The sequence below is a fragment of the Cryptosporidium parvum genome, chromosome 3, assembly GCF_000165345.1.
Source record: "Cryptosporidium parvum Iowa II chromosome 3, whole genome shotgun sequence".
Lineage (NCBI taxonomy): Eukaryota > Apicomplexa > Conoidasida > Eucoccidiorida > Cryptosporidiidae > Cryptosporidium > Cryptosporidium parvum.
Genome location: NC_006982.1, coordinates 293109 through 310442, shown reverse-complemented (window position 1 = coordinate 310442; position 17334 = coordinate 293109). Strand labels below are relative to the sequence as shown.

General features: G+C 29.9%; 10 protein-coding genes across 10 annotated transcripts; 6 read left to right on the top strand and 4 right to left on the bottom strand.

Moving 5' to 3' along the window:
• Positions 1-233: 233 nt before the first annotated feature.
• On the bottom strand, positions 234-4364 carry cgd3_1050 (hypothetical protein; the record flags this gene model as incomplete). The annotated part of the gene is made up of 1 exon (XM_626683.1): positions 234-4364. One exon carries the CDS (start codon positions 4362-4364, stop codon positions 234-236), a length of 4131 nt encoding a protein of 1376 aa, XP_626683.1.
• Positions 4365-5304: 940 nt separating this feature from the next.
• On the top strand, positions 5305-5649 carry cgd3_1040 (hypothetical protein; the record flags this gene model as incomplete). Its single annotated transcript, XM_626682.1, has 1 exon — positions 5305-5649. The coding sequence occupies one exon, from the start codon at positions 5305-5307 to the stop codon at positions 5647-5649; it is 345 nt and encodes a 114-aa protein (XP_626682.1).
• Positions 5650-6054: 405 nt separating this feature from the next.
• On the bottom strand, positions 6055-7452 carry cgd3_1030 (uncharacterized low complexity protein; the record flags this gene model as incomplete). Its single annotated transcript, XM_626681.1, has 1 exon — positions 6055-7452. One exon carries the CDS (start codon positions 7450-7452, stop codon positions 6055-6057), a length of 1398 nt encoding a protein of 465 aa, XP_626681.1.
• A 352-nt stretch (positions 7453-7804) lies between these two features.
• On the top strand, positions 7805-11122 carry cgd3_1020 (hypothetical protein; the record flags this gene model as incomplete). The annotated part of the gene is made up of 1 exon (XM_001388061.1): positions 7805-11122. One exon carries the CDS (start codon positions 7805-7807, stop codon positions 11120-11122), a length of 3318 nt encoding a protein of 1105 aa, XP_001388098.1.
• A 154-nt stretch (positions 11123-11276) lies between these two features.
• On the bottom strand, positions 11277-12032 carry cgd3_1010 (hypothetical protein with 3 transmembrane domains within C-terminus; the record flags this gene model as incomplete). Its single annotated transcript, XM_626680.1, has 1 exon — positions 11277-12032. One exon carries the CDS (start codon positions 12030-12032, stop codon positions 11277-11279), a length of 756 nt encoding a protein of 251 aa, XP_626680.1.
• Positions 12033-12232: 200 nt separating this feature from the next.
• On the top strand, positions 12233-12760 carry cgd3_1000 (hypothetical protein with possible 4 transmembrane domains; the record flags this gene model as incomplete). Its single annotated transcript, XM_626679.1, has 1 exon — positions 12233-12760. One exon carries the CDS (start codon positions 12233-12235, stop codon positions 12758-12760), a length of 528 nt encoding a protein of 175 aa, XP_626679.1.
• Positions 12761-13054: 294 nt separating this feature from the next.
• On the top strand, positions 13055-13597 carry cgd3_990 (CG6144-like AlkB; the record flags this gene model as incomplete). The annotated part of the gene is made up of 1 exon (XM_626678.1): positions 13055-13597. A coding segment is annotated over one exon (543 nt), but the record flags the coding sequence as incomplete, so codon positions are not given.
• Positions 13598-14811: 1214 nt separating this feature from the next.
• On the top strand, positions 14812-15444 carry cgd3_980 (hypothetical protein; the record flags this gene model as incomplete). Its single annotated transcript, XM_001388060.1, has 1 exon — positions 14812-15444. A coding segment is annotated over one exon (633 nt), but the record flags the coding sequence as incomplete, so codon positions are not given.
• Positions 15445-15678: 234 nt separating this feature from the next.
• On the bottom strand, positions 15679-16152 carry cgd3_970 (hypothetical protein, possible 2 transmembrane domains; the record flags this gene model as incomplete). The annotated part of the gene is made up of 1 exon (XM_626677.1): positions 15679-16152. One exon carries the CDS (start codon positions 16150-16152, stop codon positions 15679-15681), a length of 474 nt encoding a protein of 157 aa, XP_626677.1.
• Positions 16153-16758: 606 nt separating this feature from the next.
• On the top strand, positions 16759-17319 carry cgd3_960 (hypothetical protein; the record flags this gene model as incomplete). Its single annotated transcript, XM_626676.1, has 1 exon — positions 16759-17319. One exon carries the CDS (start codon positions 16759-16761, stop codon positions 17317-17319), a length of 561 nt encoding a protein of 186 aa, XP_626676.1.
• Positions 17320-17334: the final 15 nt, after the last annotated feature.

The window sequence follows — 17334 nt, the reverse complement described above, 5'->3', positions numbered from 1 at the left end:
CTCTTTCTTCCAATACATATTCCATATTTAATAATCCAGATTTGCTCAATATTTCAATGGCGCCAAACCCTGAATAAAAAAAAAATAATACCTTTTATTATCTGCATGCATACATGCATAATTATGTGGAAACACGTAATATAATAAAAATTATTTGAATTAATATATTTGTGGAAGTTTTACTTTCGAGAATTATTCACTGTAGAGGAAGGGGGGTTTCTTTTTTTTTGGAATTAATAAGAGTTGAATGAATAATACTCGTTAGATAAACAATGAGTATGAACGCATGAACCGTTTGGATATAGAGCACAGGGTTTATTACCCAATTTTAGTGAGCACACATGGCAAATCATATCTTGAGTAATTGTGACATGGTTAGATCGAGTATTTGACCATTTTTCGTATAATCTTAGAAAGGAAATTGCAGATAAATTTGTTGAAATTGACTTACTTGTTTGATTATGTATTGATGATACAAGACTATTCTTTAAGAAATTTATCATCTTTAATAAAGGCCATTCTTTTGGAATAACTTGAAGAATATTTCCAATGGATATATCGGGATGAAATGAATATTTGTTTAAGATATTAATTGTTGAATTTTGAAGTTTTTCTGCCTTTTCGATAGACCTGTCTTGTATACAAGACCTCCAAGACTCTATCAAGATTTTCACTAAAGCTATTATTTCTCCATTAGAATCCATTGAACCATAACTATAAATGTTTTGAAGATTCCTATCTCCATTTAAAGATGTTAACTTATTTATCAATTTCATATAATTACTCTGCTCGTTAATATCTTTAACTTTATTATATTCTTCTGAAATTAGTGATAACTCATTATGAGAAATATCCAGAATTTCAAGCCAAGAATTCATTTCTAAATCTCCCGTATTGTTTTGTTGTATTGGACTCGAAATGTTGGAGTACTCGTCCTTGAAAATCTTCCAAAGTTTAAATTCTGTAAAAAATTTTAATTTACGATATGCTTGTTTACTATCTTTAATTAAATTGTTTTGCTGGTAATTTTGAAAGGATATCTCAAATTCTGATTTTTCTATTACATTAACTTTTAAATTCATATTATCGGATTGAATAGCATATTTATTATGATAAATCTGAGCCAAAGTATAAATTTCTGCCAATTCAATATTCTCTAAAACATTAATTATATAATTTAAAGCTTGATTATGTCTGTTACTTCTGAATAAAATTATTATGTACTCAATAATAATGTTATCATGAACTTTATATTTAAAATGACTGTTAAAAGAAATGTGTTTTACTAGAATCTCAGTATCAAAATCTTCTAGATCTTCAAGCATAATGGCCAGCTTGGAAGGCCTAAAATTATCATTAAAAAGATTAATATAATTTGATCCATCTCCAATTAAATTATGAATGCCAGTTTCAATACTTGTTGATATATCATTAATATAAATCTCAATCAAATTTATTTTATGTTTCAATTCTATATTATCACCTTGAGTTGCTATTATCGTCTCCAAATAAGATTTAGTTAGGCGATTTGAAGCCATTGTTGGTAATAAATTAAATAATCCAAGTATCTCATCTATTGTAAGTGGAAACTTATCAACGGGTTTTAAAGTAAATAAACGATCTATTGGACAAATGTCAAACTTATCAAGAATAAATCTTGAATATCGTTTTAATAAGTTAGCTTGAATATGTATTGGAGTAATCTCTGAGTTACATAAATGCAATAATACTTGAAAAATTATCAAATAAGTATTAATAAAATTCGAATTATTGCTTGAATATGCCTCCAAAGAACTCTTGTCTGAAGAGTTTACCATATTTTCTAAAATCTCTAGAGATCTCAAGTAAGAAGAATTATAAGCTAGTAGAATTGCCAATATATCGTATCTTCCACTACTTAAAAGAAATTCTTCGTACTCATCAACAGTGAATTCTGTAAACACATTCCTAAAAACTTTTTTGTTCATTAACTCATCTTCATCTTCAATCTCGCTTTCCATTATCTCTTCTTGTTTTAAATAATAATCTTTATTGCCCTTATCATTAAACTTTTGTTCAGAATCTATTTCTAGTAAATTTAAAATGATTCTATTACTCAAGGAAATATCTTGGCTTCTCTTGTACTTGCAATTGAATTCATTAATTATTAACTTAATAATAGCAATGTCCATAATCTTTCCAGTTGAATAACTTTTCTGAATTTCGCTTTGCTTTCCAATTTGGTGAAAATTATCTTTCGAATTCTCTATGTTAGAAGTATATTTTCCTCTCTCAGACAATAGAAACATCTTAAATGACTTATTGGCAAAATAAATATACTCGTCAATCTTTTCCACATCTCCTTCTATGTTTATCTGTAAATTACTATTGAATTCAGATTTATTCAGTAATAAGCTCCGAACAAATAAGTCAATACTTGGAGGCAGCTTGTTAAGACCCTTCTTCCTTAAGACAGACTTTAGCAAGGATTCGTGAAACTTAACATCTGGTGATAAATCTTCAGAAAGATTTCCTTTTGAATTCATCCATGGTAGCTTTGCATATTCATACAAATCTGACAATGAACCATTTGAGTACTTGAGGTCCCACTCTATTGGAATAAGATCCTTCCAGAATAATATTATTAAAACTCTTGGATCAATATGTGCCTGTTTGAAAGATTGAAAAGCCTTTTCAAATTGTAAATTCTTGAACTCAAACCACCCAATTAAACATTGAGTCTTATATAATAAACTATTGTATAATAAATCATTACTATTACAATAAGTTCTCAACACATTTAATGCTTGCTTTCCTTGACTTCTATTCACAAGTCCAAAGATGGACTCCTCAATTGGAATTGGAGTAAGAGCGTATATCTTTGTTTTGGTTGAAACCACTACCATAGGGCCCAAAGGAGCTGTTATGACTGATGAGGGACCGAAAAATATGCCTTCACAAGTTCCTCCAGTTGAAATACAGGTAATTTCATCATCAAGTTGCAATGTTTGGACGCTGTTGTGACTATTATTATTCGAAAATCCTCTGTTGTTACCTCCAACTGATGATAATTCATTTGTAGATCTAAGGCTTGAACTATTATTACTAGTCTTACTTTCTTTAATCAATGGGTTGGCATCATAATTTGCCAGTGAATAGATTTGAATAATCCCACTCTTAGTTCCTCCAAGAAGATAAGGAGATGAAAGTACTACCCCTGTAAGACCTTCAGATGGCCACTGAATCATTGATTTTGGAGATGGCTCCAAAGTACTAAAGCTAAAGAATGCTCCTAAATTATCCTGACAAGTCAACATAAACTCTTGTTCTGGTAGAATAATTATTTGGGGCTGAAAATTGTTTCCCAACTGGTCCAAATTCAATATATCATTTATACTCTGATCGTCAATGTTCATAATAAAGTAAGTGTTTGCAATAACAAAGCAAACCCAGTTATCACACCATTCTATATTACATATACTTTCAGTAAATGAAGCAAGTCTGCTTGGGATCTGGATTTCATCAACTTTAATAAATTCTATGCTTGATAAATAATCTTCATTGTAACCCACTTCATCTTTTGCTGAAGTTTTATGAGAATTATCAACATTATTATTGTTCCCATTGCTATTATTATTTGAATGGGAATTGTTTGTAGAAAATCCAAACCAAGAATTTACTCCAGAGGTATAACCCTTGGAGGCGTCTTCATTCTGAATTGTGGATTCTTTTCCATTTTTGACGACTGAGGATCGGCTTTCAAGACTTGATCTCTTTTTATTATGAATTGAAGGATTATTATTAACCTCATTATCATATTCCAAAATATCTTGTATATCCAATAAATCGCCTAAAAGACATGTATTATAAAAAATGATCTTTTTTTTTGTTGCAATACAAAATTTAGTTTGAAAAGTGTTAATATTAAAGCTGTCTTTCCAAATTGATACTGAAGAAACTCCTTTACAAAGCAAATTAATTTTTCCTATTAATCTAAAATCCAAATACAATAAGTTTCCATCGCATATGCATAAAATTACACCCCCAATAAGTACTCTATTTTCCATTTCATCATTTACCACTGTATCGTAGCATATAATGGGAAATATCTTATCTATTCTTTTGCATTTCTGAGAAATATTCTTAATCCGAACGCATCTTTCTTTTCCAACTATTCTATCCTTGTTTAAATCGAATCCTAATACATCGCTTCCATCGTTCTTTTGAATTCCATGAAAATCCTCATATTTATAAAGTAAAATATCTCCAAAGTTAGTCCCTGCATAAATGTAACCAATAACTGGCACATAACATAATGAGGTTATTGTTATATTGGGGTTCTCGCTAAATTCAGAGGTTATTGGAACCACATCAAACCTCCTCATTCAGCCAATATTTAGTTCAATTTTGCATTCAGTACCAAACTTTTATATGATATATAAAATGTTGATAATAACAATAATAATTATAATAATTATTATTATTATTATTACTATGATTATATAATTTAATTGGTCAAATTATTCGAAGTTTTTTTCCTAACACAAATTATCTACACACCCCTCAATTTTTCCTATACCGGTGCTATTATCAATACAAAAGTGCATGCCGCAGGCGCCAATGTCATGCATTTTATTACGTGTAAATTTAAAATTTGCCATTATTGAAATTTAAGTAGAATCCCTTATGTAAATCATTTTTATTTCCAGCCTCTCATGGCTTTTATATTAAATGTTAAGTTATTTCAATAAAGGAATTTATAGTTTATTTGCATGATCTTTTTTTTATTTCATTAAATTTTTTGATCTGGTGCAACTAATAAAAAGGGTGCATTTTATTTTGCTATGTAAAATTGTACAATCACAAATTTATAATTGAAGCAAAAAATATTTTTTCAATAAGATTTAAATTTTAATCATTAATATAAATCGCATTTACTTTATAAATTAACTGATATTAATAGATAAATAATTGCATAACTTATTTAAAAAAAAAAAAATAGTAATATTGTATAACTGTACACATGTTTTCACTCCAATATTGGAATTAAAAAAAAAATTAATCGTATGAAATGAGAATGATTTATGAACCTGAATATATTAAAATACTCAGAAAAAGTCAATTCCGTGGTAAAGATAACAAACTAGTAAAGTTTAATAAAAATGAGAATTTTAGTGATCAAGGAATAACTCGTATTGCTTTTGAGAAAATAGATAAAGCCTTCACTGTAAGTTTAAAACTCAACAACTTTGTTTTATATTTGAATTTAATAATTTTATTTTATCTCTTATTAATTTTTAGGTAGTCAATGGCTTTATTGACAAAATGTGTAATAAGCTAGAAATTGTAATTAATAATAACAAGGCAACAAATTATCAAAATTCTGATGAAATACATACATTTCAAATATACCAAAACGAACAAATTAAAGATAACTCAACAATTAAAAAAGAAATATCCTCTAATACTTCCCAAATAAACTTCCAAGATTTAAGCCTCTTAAATGATAAACTCGCCTCGTTATTATTTAATAAAGTTAGCTCCTCAAATAATTATTGCCAACAATCCTTTGAAAAAAATAACTATGGACTAACTCAAAGTGAAACCATTCAATTTAAAAGATCAATAATTAATTTAGTCAACCAAATGAGCAAAGATTTCTCTTTCTAAACAAACTTTATATATTAACATATTTATTTGCATGTATTTATGCATGCAATATATTCAAATTTTTAATCGTAGTATTTTTTTGTGGATAATAGACCGGTATACTAAAAAACTATATATTATTGCCACGTATTATTACGTAATTCATAATTAATCAACCAAACAAAAAAAATTTCATATTAATAAGAAAAAGCATTTTAATAATATATTATCTAAATTTTTATTTAATTCATCAATGTATTTTATTTATTAAGGATTTAAACTAATACTAGAAGGGAGATAATATTAAATGAATGAATTAAAAAATGATAAATTGATTGTTAATTCTTAAATAGTATAAATTATGATATAACAATTTTATTCTTAGATAACAATAATCTAGAATGTGCCATAATTCAGTTTTAATTCTTATACCTTAGATAAATCAATTCTTCTTTTCTTCTTATTATCTACAGTATTTTCACAAGGGCTTCCATTTATATCAACCGTATTAATAACTTTAACAGGTTCATTCTCAGGAAGTTGAGCTTTATTAAAAGAATTTTCTTTCTTTATCTCTTCTAATTTAGGAATAGCAGTAGCAGGTTTCTGATCCTCTTGGTTCACAGCCAATTTACGATTAATATCATCCAAAGTAAGTTGTAAATCTTCCAAGGTTAGTTTATAAGCTTCAATTTGTTGGGGATCTGTAGGCGCAGTCATTCCGTTCTTCCCTTCAAAGTGATTTCTAACTAAATTTAAAGCTCTCTCGAATAAATATTTTGAGTCTTTAATTTTGCCCGAAAATAAAGTACTTTGTGCCAAACATATTAATGAAGATTCAGTCGTATCTTCTGGCAACTTGAATGTTTCCAAGATAAATAGAGAATTTTTGTATTCTATTGATGCTTCGTAATACTTTTCAGCTAGCTGTAAAATGTCTCCTAGTCTTATAAAAACATACGATAAATCTGTGATATCTTTATCTGGAATTCTCGATCTTTCCTCGGAATTGCAACTACAAACTTCTCTCAAAAGCTCCTCAAACTTTCCATCGTTCAACTCATTAGATGAAAACAAGTTAGCTAAATACTCAGGAATTATTCCTTGGCAATATGCATCGTAATCTCCCCTCTTCTTCAAATATATCAACTTAATATAAGCTAACTTTGCAGCTTCAAAGTTCTCCCATGCTACTTCCTCGTCTGTAGCCTCGGCTACGCTGTTGTTTGCCATATTCATTACGGTTGACTCTATAAACGTTGGGTCTGAAGATGAAGACGATGATGACGAAGATGATGACGAAGATGATGACGAAGATGACGAAGATGACGAAGATGACGAAGATGACGAAGATGACGAAGATGATGAAGATGATGAAGATGATGAAAATGAATTCATTGTATCCTGCTCATTTCTCTTTGAGAAAAAATTGGTTGAATTCTCCTCTTTCTCAAATAATACATCCGCATAAATCAAGTAGTATTCTGAAAGTCTTGGGTCTATCCCACTTTCTTCAGTTATGTTCAAAAGATTCATCCTATTAGTCATGGCCCAATATAACTTTACAATGGCTTCATCAAACTTCTTCTTTTTTCTTAACTTTCTACCCTCCTCTAATAATAATTCCGGGTCTAAACTTGCATTCAGTTCATCTTCATCCTCCTCGTAATACTCCTCATCCTCCAAATATTCTTCACACTCCGCTGTTTGATTCATATTAGCCTCTCTCTCACTGAAAGTCATCCCCACTTGGTCTTCATCCTTCTTTTCGTGGATCTCCTCATTTGGTGCATCCTGACCATTAAACTTCAATTCCTCTGACATATTCAACTATTTAGCACATACAACTACAATCACCTGTTATACTACTATTTTCCTTTGAACCCTCCTTATTATTAACCAATTTTATACTCCAATCAATTTATCTATACTTGATTTAATAAAATAATACAAATCTATATGGCGCCAAATTGTGCCCATTTTGCCCGCCCACTACAGTATAGGTAAATTAAAATATGAGAAAATTGACTAATTAATAGTCAAAATTTGAAATATTGGAGGGACAATAAAAAGAATAAGGGTGGAAAAGGTGGTGAATTTCTTTAAAAAAATTCAAGTTTTTTTGTCATGTAACGTAGCTTTTTTAAACTAAAATAGTCTAAAATTCCGAATCTAAATGGAGAATCACTTTATGCAGGTTGATCAACAAAACGATGAATTTGAAAAGTACTGCGAGTTTATTAGGGAAAACATCATTGGGGAACTTTGTCCAATAAAGACTCCATTTGGTCTTAGAAATATGGTATATTCTGATTGGACTGCATCAGGAAGAAGTTTGAGATTTATTGAAGATTCATTGAAAGAAGATGTTGCTCCATATTATGGTAATACTCATAGTATTGCATCTAATAATGCAAGACAAAGCACTTGGTTTATTTATGAGGCAAGAGAATCTGTAAGGCAGTTTATTGGTGGAAATCCTGAGGATGCTATCATATTCGTTGGACAAGGTTCAACAGGAGCAGTTTCCAAGTTTCTTAAAATAATGGATGCATCTTACTGGATTAGCATTATTAAAAAGTTTAAAACAAGTTATATTAACCAGAATTTATTTAAAGATATTTCTGTTAATGTTATTCAGGATAGATGGAAGTCATTTAAATGTGTCAGTTGTGAAACTCAGTATGATACTGAAGCTGCATTTAGAAGACATTTTAATAAAAATCACAGAGAAAAGGATTTCCAAAGTAAATCTGATTCTACACAGAATGAAGACAATATGGATCATTATAGAATCACTTTTATGGTTGATCCTTCATCTCATCATTCTTTATTCTTACCTTTTATTGAATATTCTAAGAGATATTCGCAAGGTTTTAAAGCCTTACATAATGATTTAAAGTACAAGTTATCATTTAGTTTAGTATATCTGAATTTAAACAAAAGAGGAGAAGTGGATATCCCTAACCTAAAGGATGAGCTCATCAAGTTAAAAAACAACAATATTTTAAATATTCCAATATTGTTAATTTCTGCTGGATCTAATATTTCAGGAAGGCTTAATGACTATACAAAAATATCAACAATTTCACATCAGTATGGAGGAATTACTATTGTAGACTTTGCTGCAACGGCTCCTCATACAAGACCAAATATGTCTCCACCTTTAAATCCTCAAGGATATGTAGATGTCGGTGTATTTTCTTCCCATAAACTTCTAGGAGGCCCATCTACTCCTGGAGTCTTAATTATTAAGAGAGAATTACTATTATCTGAGAAACCATCTGATCCTGGAGGAAACAGTGTCTTTTTTGTGTCCATGGATGACCACGAATATATACTAAATAAGGAAGAAAGAGAGGAATCTGGGACTTCAGATATTCTTGGAATTTCTCGTCTAGGAATGGTTATGAAACTGGATATGAAAGTTCCACAATATCTTAAACAATCGAAAGAAAGAGTATTATTTGAAAGGGTAATTTTTGAATGGAGTCAATTTAATCAAAAAAATGGACCAAAAATTGATATTTTAGGATTTGAAGAATTAATAATTGAAAATCAAGAACTTAAGAATGGACAATATCTTACGAGTCTTCCAATAATTTCATTTCTAATTAAGCCATTTAATTTTGAAAATAACCAAGTGAAATTAGACTTTGTTTCTGAAAATAACTCAAAGATAGTTACTATTTTAGATAATGAAGGAAATGACTTTTATCTCCACTATAACTTTGTATGCTCTTTATTGAATGATTTATTTGGCATACAGTCTAGAGGAGGTTGTTCTTGTGCTGGCCCTTATTCACAAAGGCTACTGGGATTTGACAAAGAAAAAACTAGACAGCTTTATCAAGATCTAGTTGTAAGAGGTATAGAATCTGTTAGACCAGGATTCACTAGAATTTCATTACATTGGTCCGACAATTTAGAGACCGTGGATTATATAATAAAATCAGTTATTTGGATTGCAAAACATGGATGGAAATTCCTTCCTTTATATATTTTTGAAGAATCACTAGGAACTTGGAGGCATAGATCAGAATGGAAATCTCTAGATAAAATACATAGAAGATGGTTAGGAGATTCTATTGGAAAATTCTATTTTGATAAGTTTGACCAATTAGGCTCTAAAAGTTCCTTAAATAATGAATCAAAATTATTGTCAAATAGTGAGCCAATCTTTGAAAGAAATTTTGAAATGGCTAATGAAATCGTGAGAAATTTAGAAGATATTATTGTAAACTCTAAAAGCCATTCAAACCAAGCTTATGAAAAAGAATTCAAACTCGATTCTGCATTTAAAGAAATCATATATCAAAATAACCAACACTTCAATAATTCAATAAACTCAAGTGATTTGTCCAATATCAATGACTTTGAACTCCTTTCTGAATCAAATCTAAGATGGTTCATTACACCAAAATACATTCAAAACATTATTCATTTATTACGTAAAAATAATAATAATAATATTTCTATACCGGATACACTGTCCACATTAAATTGCATGCATGCAAACTCTGAATCTTTTGAATTTGGCGGCAATACCAAGGAATCAACTAGGCAGAAACAAAAGCAGGAAATAGAAGATTTTGAGAAGCAGAGTTGTAAGAAGAATAATGCATTAGAAAATGTGAGATTATTTCCAAAGCCGAATGACTTTGGAGTAATTAGAAAACAGGTTGGACAAGCAATAAAGAAATTTGATATGATACGAGAAGGAGATAAAGTACTTGTTGCAGTATCTGGAGGAAAAGATTCCTTAACAATGCTTCACATTTTGTTATTTTTGCAAAGAGTAGCTCCAGTAAAATTTGAAGTATCTGCAGCAACTGTAGATCCTCAAACAAGCGAAATGGATGCATCAAAATTAATACCTTATATGGAATCATTAGGAGTAAAATACCATTTTATTTCATACCCAATTGTAGATATTGCTGCAAAAGTCAAGGAAAAGCAAAAGAAAATATCTTACTGCGCTTTCTGTTCCAGAATGAAGAGGGGACTTTTATATTCTTGTATGAAGAAAAATGGATATAACGTACTTTCTTTAGGACAACATGTAGATGATATTTGTGAAAGCTTTTTGCTTTCTTTGATGAATAATGGAAAGCTAAATACAATGAAAGCAAATTATTTTGTTCCTGAATATAATGTCCGAGTAGTAAGGCCAATGATTTATTGTAGAGAAAAAGATCTTGCAAACTTTGCTCTAAAAGCTCAACTTCCAATCATAACTGAAAATTGCCCTGCTTGCTTTTCTCAGCCTAAAGAAAGAAGGCATATGAAACAACTTCTTAGCCAAGAAGAGTCACATAATCCTACTATTTACTCCTCGATCATGAACGCTTTGTATCCTCTTATTTCAATTAACCATACTAATACTATGGTGAAGGAAGAAGAATTCATATCTAACGATGATGCTTTGAAGACCATGTCCAAACTTGATGAAGACATTTCCGGTGAATTATTACTAACATCTTGTTCTAGATAGATCTAAAAACAATTTTTTTCTTTAAGTATTAAATTTCTATATTAAATTATCATCTTATTTTTCTCTATTATCTAATTGATGCGCATCCTTGTGCATGCAATTTTTAATACAAAACTGCATGCATGCAAAGCGGTACTGAAAATTAATAAAGTAATTAGTTAACAAGGAAACAGATATGAATAAAACTAAAAAAAGAGTAAAATGTGACAAGAAGAAACCACTCTGAAATAAAGTTTCTTGTTGCAATGGCAAATTGGATAATATTATTCATAATGACTAAATAGTCAACTTTTTGAGTGTTATTACAGCCAAAAATTGATTTATACCACTTTTTATTCTCATTATCATTTGAACCTGAGTAGTTAAGAAAAATACTGAAATAACTGTAAAGGTAAACTTGGGAAACCAAAAACTGATATACAATGAAAGAAACAATTCCAGATATTGAATTGATCCTGATTTTTGCTGAGAAAAACTGATATAAGCAAGAATCTGGGACAAAATTGTGAATCATAAATAAAAATATTCCCAATATACATGAACCAACCTTCCTAAATTTCTCAAATTCTCTTTGGTTCCAGTATTCAATATAAGAAACTAGTTTAAAACCTGATCTTGAATCTTGTTTCTCTCTCTGATTACCAATTTCTTCTTGAGAAAAATCTGAAAATGTATCATTTTTGCTTATTTTTCTTGAATTTGTCTCATTAATACTACTTTCGTATTCACTTATTGGCTTTGATTTTGATGATTCCCCATATCTAACGTCTGCTATTGACTCCAAGCTCTCATTATTCTCAGACTCTTCATAATTTGGATAAATGAGTTTTAGTCTATCACTGCTCCTCTCAAGCAATCTTCTCTTTCTTATTTCCGCCTGTCTCCTAAGTTTCTCTACTTCATCATTCATTATCGACTTTATATATTAATTTCTACACTCTCAATTTAACGCCGGTATAGAAACAAAGTATGGCGCCAAAATGCCACTAGTATTTTTAATTTTAATAATAAATAGGAAATAAAGGTAAAAACAAATTGATTTAATAATAAATAATGAATATCTGTTGTACAAAAATACTTGAAGAATAGCCAGAGAACTCACTTAACTCCATGTTTTTGAACGTCTTAAAATTAACTCCTTTGGGAGGAGGTCCAGCTCCATTATTAAAGAACCAAATTGTGAGGCAATGCTACAGCCTCATGTTTTTAAATATTTTCATTGCTATTTGGAGTATATCTTCAATTTTGTATAGTAAATTTACAAATGCAAACTTTGGATCTGAAATCTCAACATACTTTTTCATTGTATTTCTCATTGGAAGTGTAAATTCGATCTTCTTTTCAAAGCTTGGATCTCTCAGATACTGTAGTGATTCAGAATGGTCCAACCGATTAATTTTAATACTTATTATTAATCTAGTTCAATATGGAGCCATTCTATGGGGATGCTGGATTTCTTACAAGGTATTCATGTCAAGATACCTTGCTGGTACAAAAATGTACTATTACTTTATATTTTCAAGATGGATGTATAATACTCTATTTGGAATGACTGCCTTCTTTTCGTTCTCTGTAATTTATACATCATTTATATATAGCAAACTTTTAGTTTCTCTTACCCACCAAAGGGTTTTGTAGATTTTCTCCTAGAATTAAGTCTTTCAAAATTTTCCCGCCTTTCTCCTAATCTTTCAATATTTGTTTTTGTTCAAATTTCTGCTTTTACTTAGACTAATGGATGATTAAGGATCTTATTAAAAAGATTAAGGATAGTGGAAAGGAGGAACTTGGTCAGAATATCGAAAGAAGTGTTTCTATTGTTCACTCTAAGCCTATAGAGTACATTAAACTCGGTACCATTAGGCCAAATATATGTAAGGAAATCAAGCCAATTCCATCCCAATTCCCCAGTGTATACTGTATTCAAAGTAAGTAAATCTACCCATTTATCCTATTTTTTTGTTATTTAGAGTTCATAAACTTATCATTTATTTATATTATTTTGAATGTTTAGATTGGATTACTCCAGAACAGGAAAAGACATTACTAGAGAATATCTCAAGATCCTCATTTCTAAATGTAAAATTGAACGGAAGACAAACTCAAGTATGGGGAGGAACAGTCTCTGAATCAGGAATTGTTAATCAGAAAGATTTACCTGAATGGTTAGAATCTATTTCTCAATCTTTAGTAGATTACAATATATTTTCAAAAGAAGAAACTCCAAACCATGTACTAATCAATCAATATGAACAATACAAAGGGATTCTTCCTCACAAGGATGGCCCTCTTTATTACCCAAGAGTCGCAATCATCTCATTAGAATCTGACACTTTATTCGATTTTTGGAATCCCTCTCTTGATACTCAAGAAAACAAATTCCCTCTATTCTCACTTATTGTCCCCAAACTCAGCCTACTAGTCTTTCAAGATCTATGCTATACTCAACTTCTACATGGAATTTCATCCAGGTAAGCTTTACCTATTTACCAGTTCTATTTCTAATATTTATAATTCTACTCAAATCTCGAATTTCAGGCACCAAGACGATCTAGAAAACCATAACGTTATTAATATTAAAGATTTTCCTCATTTAAGCCCTAACTCTACCATTAAAAGAGGATTTAGAACGAGCCTAACTTTCAGATTTGTAAAGACTTGCAACTGATTTACATAAATTATATATTCATAACACAAGCGTGCGAACAACCTAATCTCCCCTAATAAAGCAAATATTATGTTCTTAATCTTTATATTGTGTCCCACATTATCCTCACAACATAAACCCCTCTTCTTTTTTTTTTGTTTCTGATTTCATTTTTACTGTTTTACAAAAACTCGATACCCAGCCGTAAGGCGCCAGGCTTTTGGCGCCAACGGCGGTAGAAATAATAATATTAAAGGCAAATCATTGTAAAAACAGAAAAGGATTTTAAAGAAAAAATTTGATTACTACTTATTAGAAGCGTATAAAAATAAATCTGGTGAATCCCTTTTATTCTCCTGAATTTAAATAGGAGATTAAGGTATTTTGAGGGCTTTGTAGTGTAAAGTTATTGCAGATTTATAATTCTGTAACTATTACTTAGGAAGTAACTTTAATTGCTACCTTTAGTGGCCAAATTATATATACACAGATATTAAATTTAAATAAATACGTTACACTATAAGAGACAACCCAATCTTCTTTTAAGCTCTCAAATGCAACAATTACAAACTAATTAAAGTAATTGGAACTTAAAATCATTTTTTTATAGCAACAGGTACTTGGAGAGTTTATCATACAAAAATATATTAAACTTCAAAACTAATATTATCTATTAATGGATATATAATTAATTCAAAATAAACAATTACAACAGCAATTCAACAAAAAAAAAGGAAAATAAATATTGAATCTTAAGATGTCAAATATACACAGACTTTCTGATTTACCTCCCCAAAGAGATAGCAGAAGCCAAAGTGGTAGAAGCTTTAATAACAATGATCCAGGGCCTAGCTTAAGATTTGTTGATTTGTTTTTCCCTGGAATCACTTGGAAACATAGTATTATTTGGATAAGCCTTGTTCAATTTATTGTATACATAGCTACTTGTATTGTTGGGTCTTATGCATTATCTCCATTTGTGTAAGTTTAAAACAAACAATCATTAAATTTTGAATTATTGTAACTCGGTTTCCTTTTTTAACCTTTTAGGACGACTTTAATAAAATTCCAAGCCAGTGTTCCCTCATTAGTTAAGGAGGGTCAAGTATGGAGACTTCTTGTTAGTCTTTTTTTACATGCATCAATTTGGCATATTGTTTTTAATATAATATTTCAGATAAGACTTTCTTTATCATGCGAAGTAAAATATGGAAGAATTCTTAATTTCACAATTTACTTTATTTCAGGACTTCTTGGAAATCTCTTTTCAGTTGCCATTAGAAGTAGCTGCGTTGTAGCAGTTGGTGCATCCACCTCAGGTTTTGGATTAATTGGAGCACAACTTGCAGAACTAATCTTATTTTGGCATACTTTACAAAACAAAGAACAAGTGGTTATTAATATACTCCTTTTTGGAATACTTATGATTTTGATTACTTGGGGAAACCCATCATCAGCTATTGATCACTGGGGTCATATTGGAGGATTCGTTTCTGGTACTTGTCTTGGAATTATATGCAATTTTAAGTCAGATTTAAAGCCAAAATGGTATAAGGCTGCTTTTGGAGTTTCTATTGCTTTAATTTCATCTACTTTGATTGGTCCTATTATCAGAATATGGGCGTTTGAACTTGCTCCTTGTGTAGTTTTTCCAGAGAAACTTATGAATCCTTGAGAAAATTTGTACTGTATATTTATATTATTTCAAAGGCTCAATGACAATATTTATTCTTAAGAGCCTTCGCGTTAATGAATTTTACTTCTTCATCCCCATTCAAGTAGTCGTTATTAACCTTTTGAATTAATTATGTTTAAAGGAATCAAATAATATTCTTAATTGGCCCAAGATAAAAAGAGATATAAATTTAATTTATTCATTACGCTATTTTTCTTGTCTTTCTTTCGTACTTTATATTCGGTTCCATTCTCTATATCTATATTCATTGGGAGTGTAATTAGCCATTGTGACTGCAAATTCCTCTGGTGTAATTTTAGGATTTTCCATTAACTTTCTTCTTCTTTTTTTTGATTCTCTATAATCATCATCAGGAGTTATTCCAACCAAACATGAAAGGAGACTAATAGCAATAACCCCTAATGCGACTGCTACTATTGTCAATATCCAAAAATAGCTATTTTGTTGTCCTGAAAATTCTTGAGTATTTCTCATTTTTATACTCCTAGTAAAATTCTTTCTTGGATTTCTTGAAGAATCTGCTATTTCCATCATTCTGTTTGTTGCTGCATTAACATCTGCTCGCGTCTTATAGTATCCAAAAATTGCAAATGGAATAAAATATGAAGGTCCTCCTGCTAAGGTTCCCATTACTCCCGTCTCAATTGCTCCAATTGAGCTCACAAACGTTGAATAAGTTGAGCTCATCTTTTATAGCTTTACAATTAGTTCTCGTAACCTGCCGATATATTTTATTTCAAAATTTGGAAACTCTTTTAGATCCTTTTTTCTATAATTCCATATATAATTAAAGCTTTATATCATTAATTTAATCCCACAATTTAAACTATTAATGTGAAATTTAACTGAGGAAAAGAATCCAAAGTTATTATATCCTCAAAAAAAAAAAGAGAAAAAGGAATTATTCTTCAGTTCCTCATATTATCCTATTAATTGTTAAAGAAAACTTTGAAAAATTTTTAAAAATTTTGTCTCATGCCAATATTAAGATCTTCAATTTAAATAAACATTTATGAATTGCATGTTGGCGCCAAAACATGCATGACAAACTGATTGGAATAAGGGAAAGTATATTCCATTAATAAGAGTTGTTGTATATGCGTGCATATATATGTAAACAATAATTATAAGGTACATGGCTCAGTAAATGTATCAATAACGTGTAGATCGTCTTTCCAAACATTCATCTTCAGCTGAACAACTATTAGAATAATTGTTTGAATGGCCTTGATTATAATATTTAAAGTATTAAGGAGTAATAAAATATTTTCCGTATAAAATAAAGTGTTATAAATGAGTTGGAACCCATCAGTAATTCATTGTAAATATGCGAAATTGCTGTTTCAATTCTTGATATTTTTTATTGATAATGTATGTACTTTAGTATTATGTGGAAAAAGATCACAATTGGAAGATAATGCTGATTATAAAATTGATTTCTTTAGAAATACAGGTAAATATCCATCAACTGGTTATCTTGAATCGAATGGTCTATATGGTACTCCTTTAATATTGAAATCGCAAGACTCAACATTATGGATAATACTTTTCGGTGTTTGTTTAGCTGCGTTTATTTTTGGAATAGGGATTTTCATGATTGCAAACTTTGGTGGAAATTTAAAGCATAGCGAGGATAAACTGGCTGAATTAGAATCCAATGAGTACTTTTATGATCCGCTTGAAAGTCCTGAAGAAGAAATTAAACGCCTTAATAAACTTCAAGGCAAATTTGTTAGTACTTTGAATTATCCAAATCCAAATAATTACAATCACTGTCACCATCCTCAATTTTCACAATTTGGGAACTATTACAGCTCAAATCAACAATACTATTCAAGTTCAAGTCTAAAATAATTTATATGAATAATT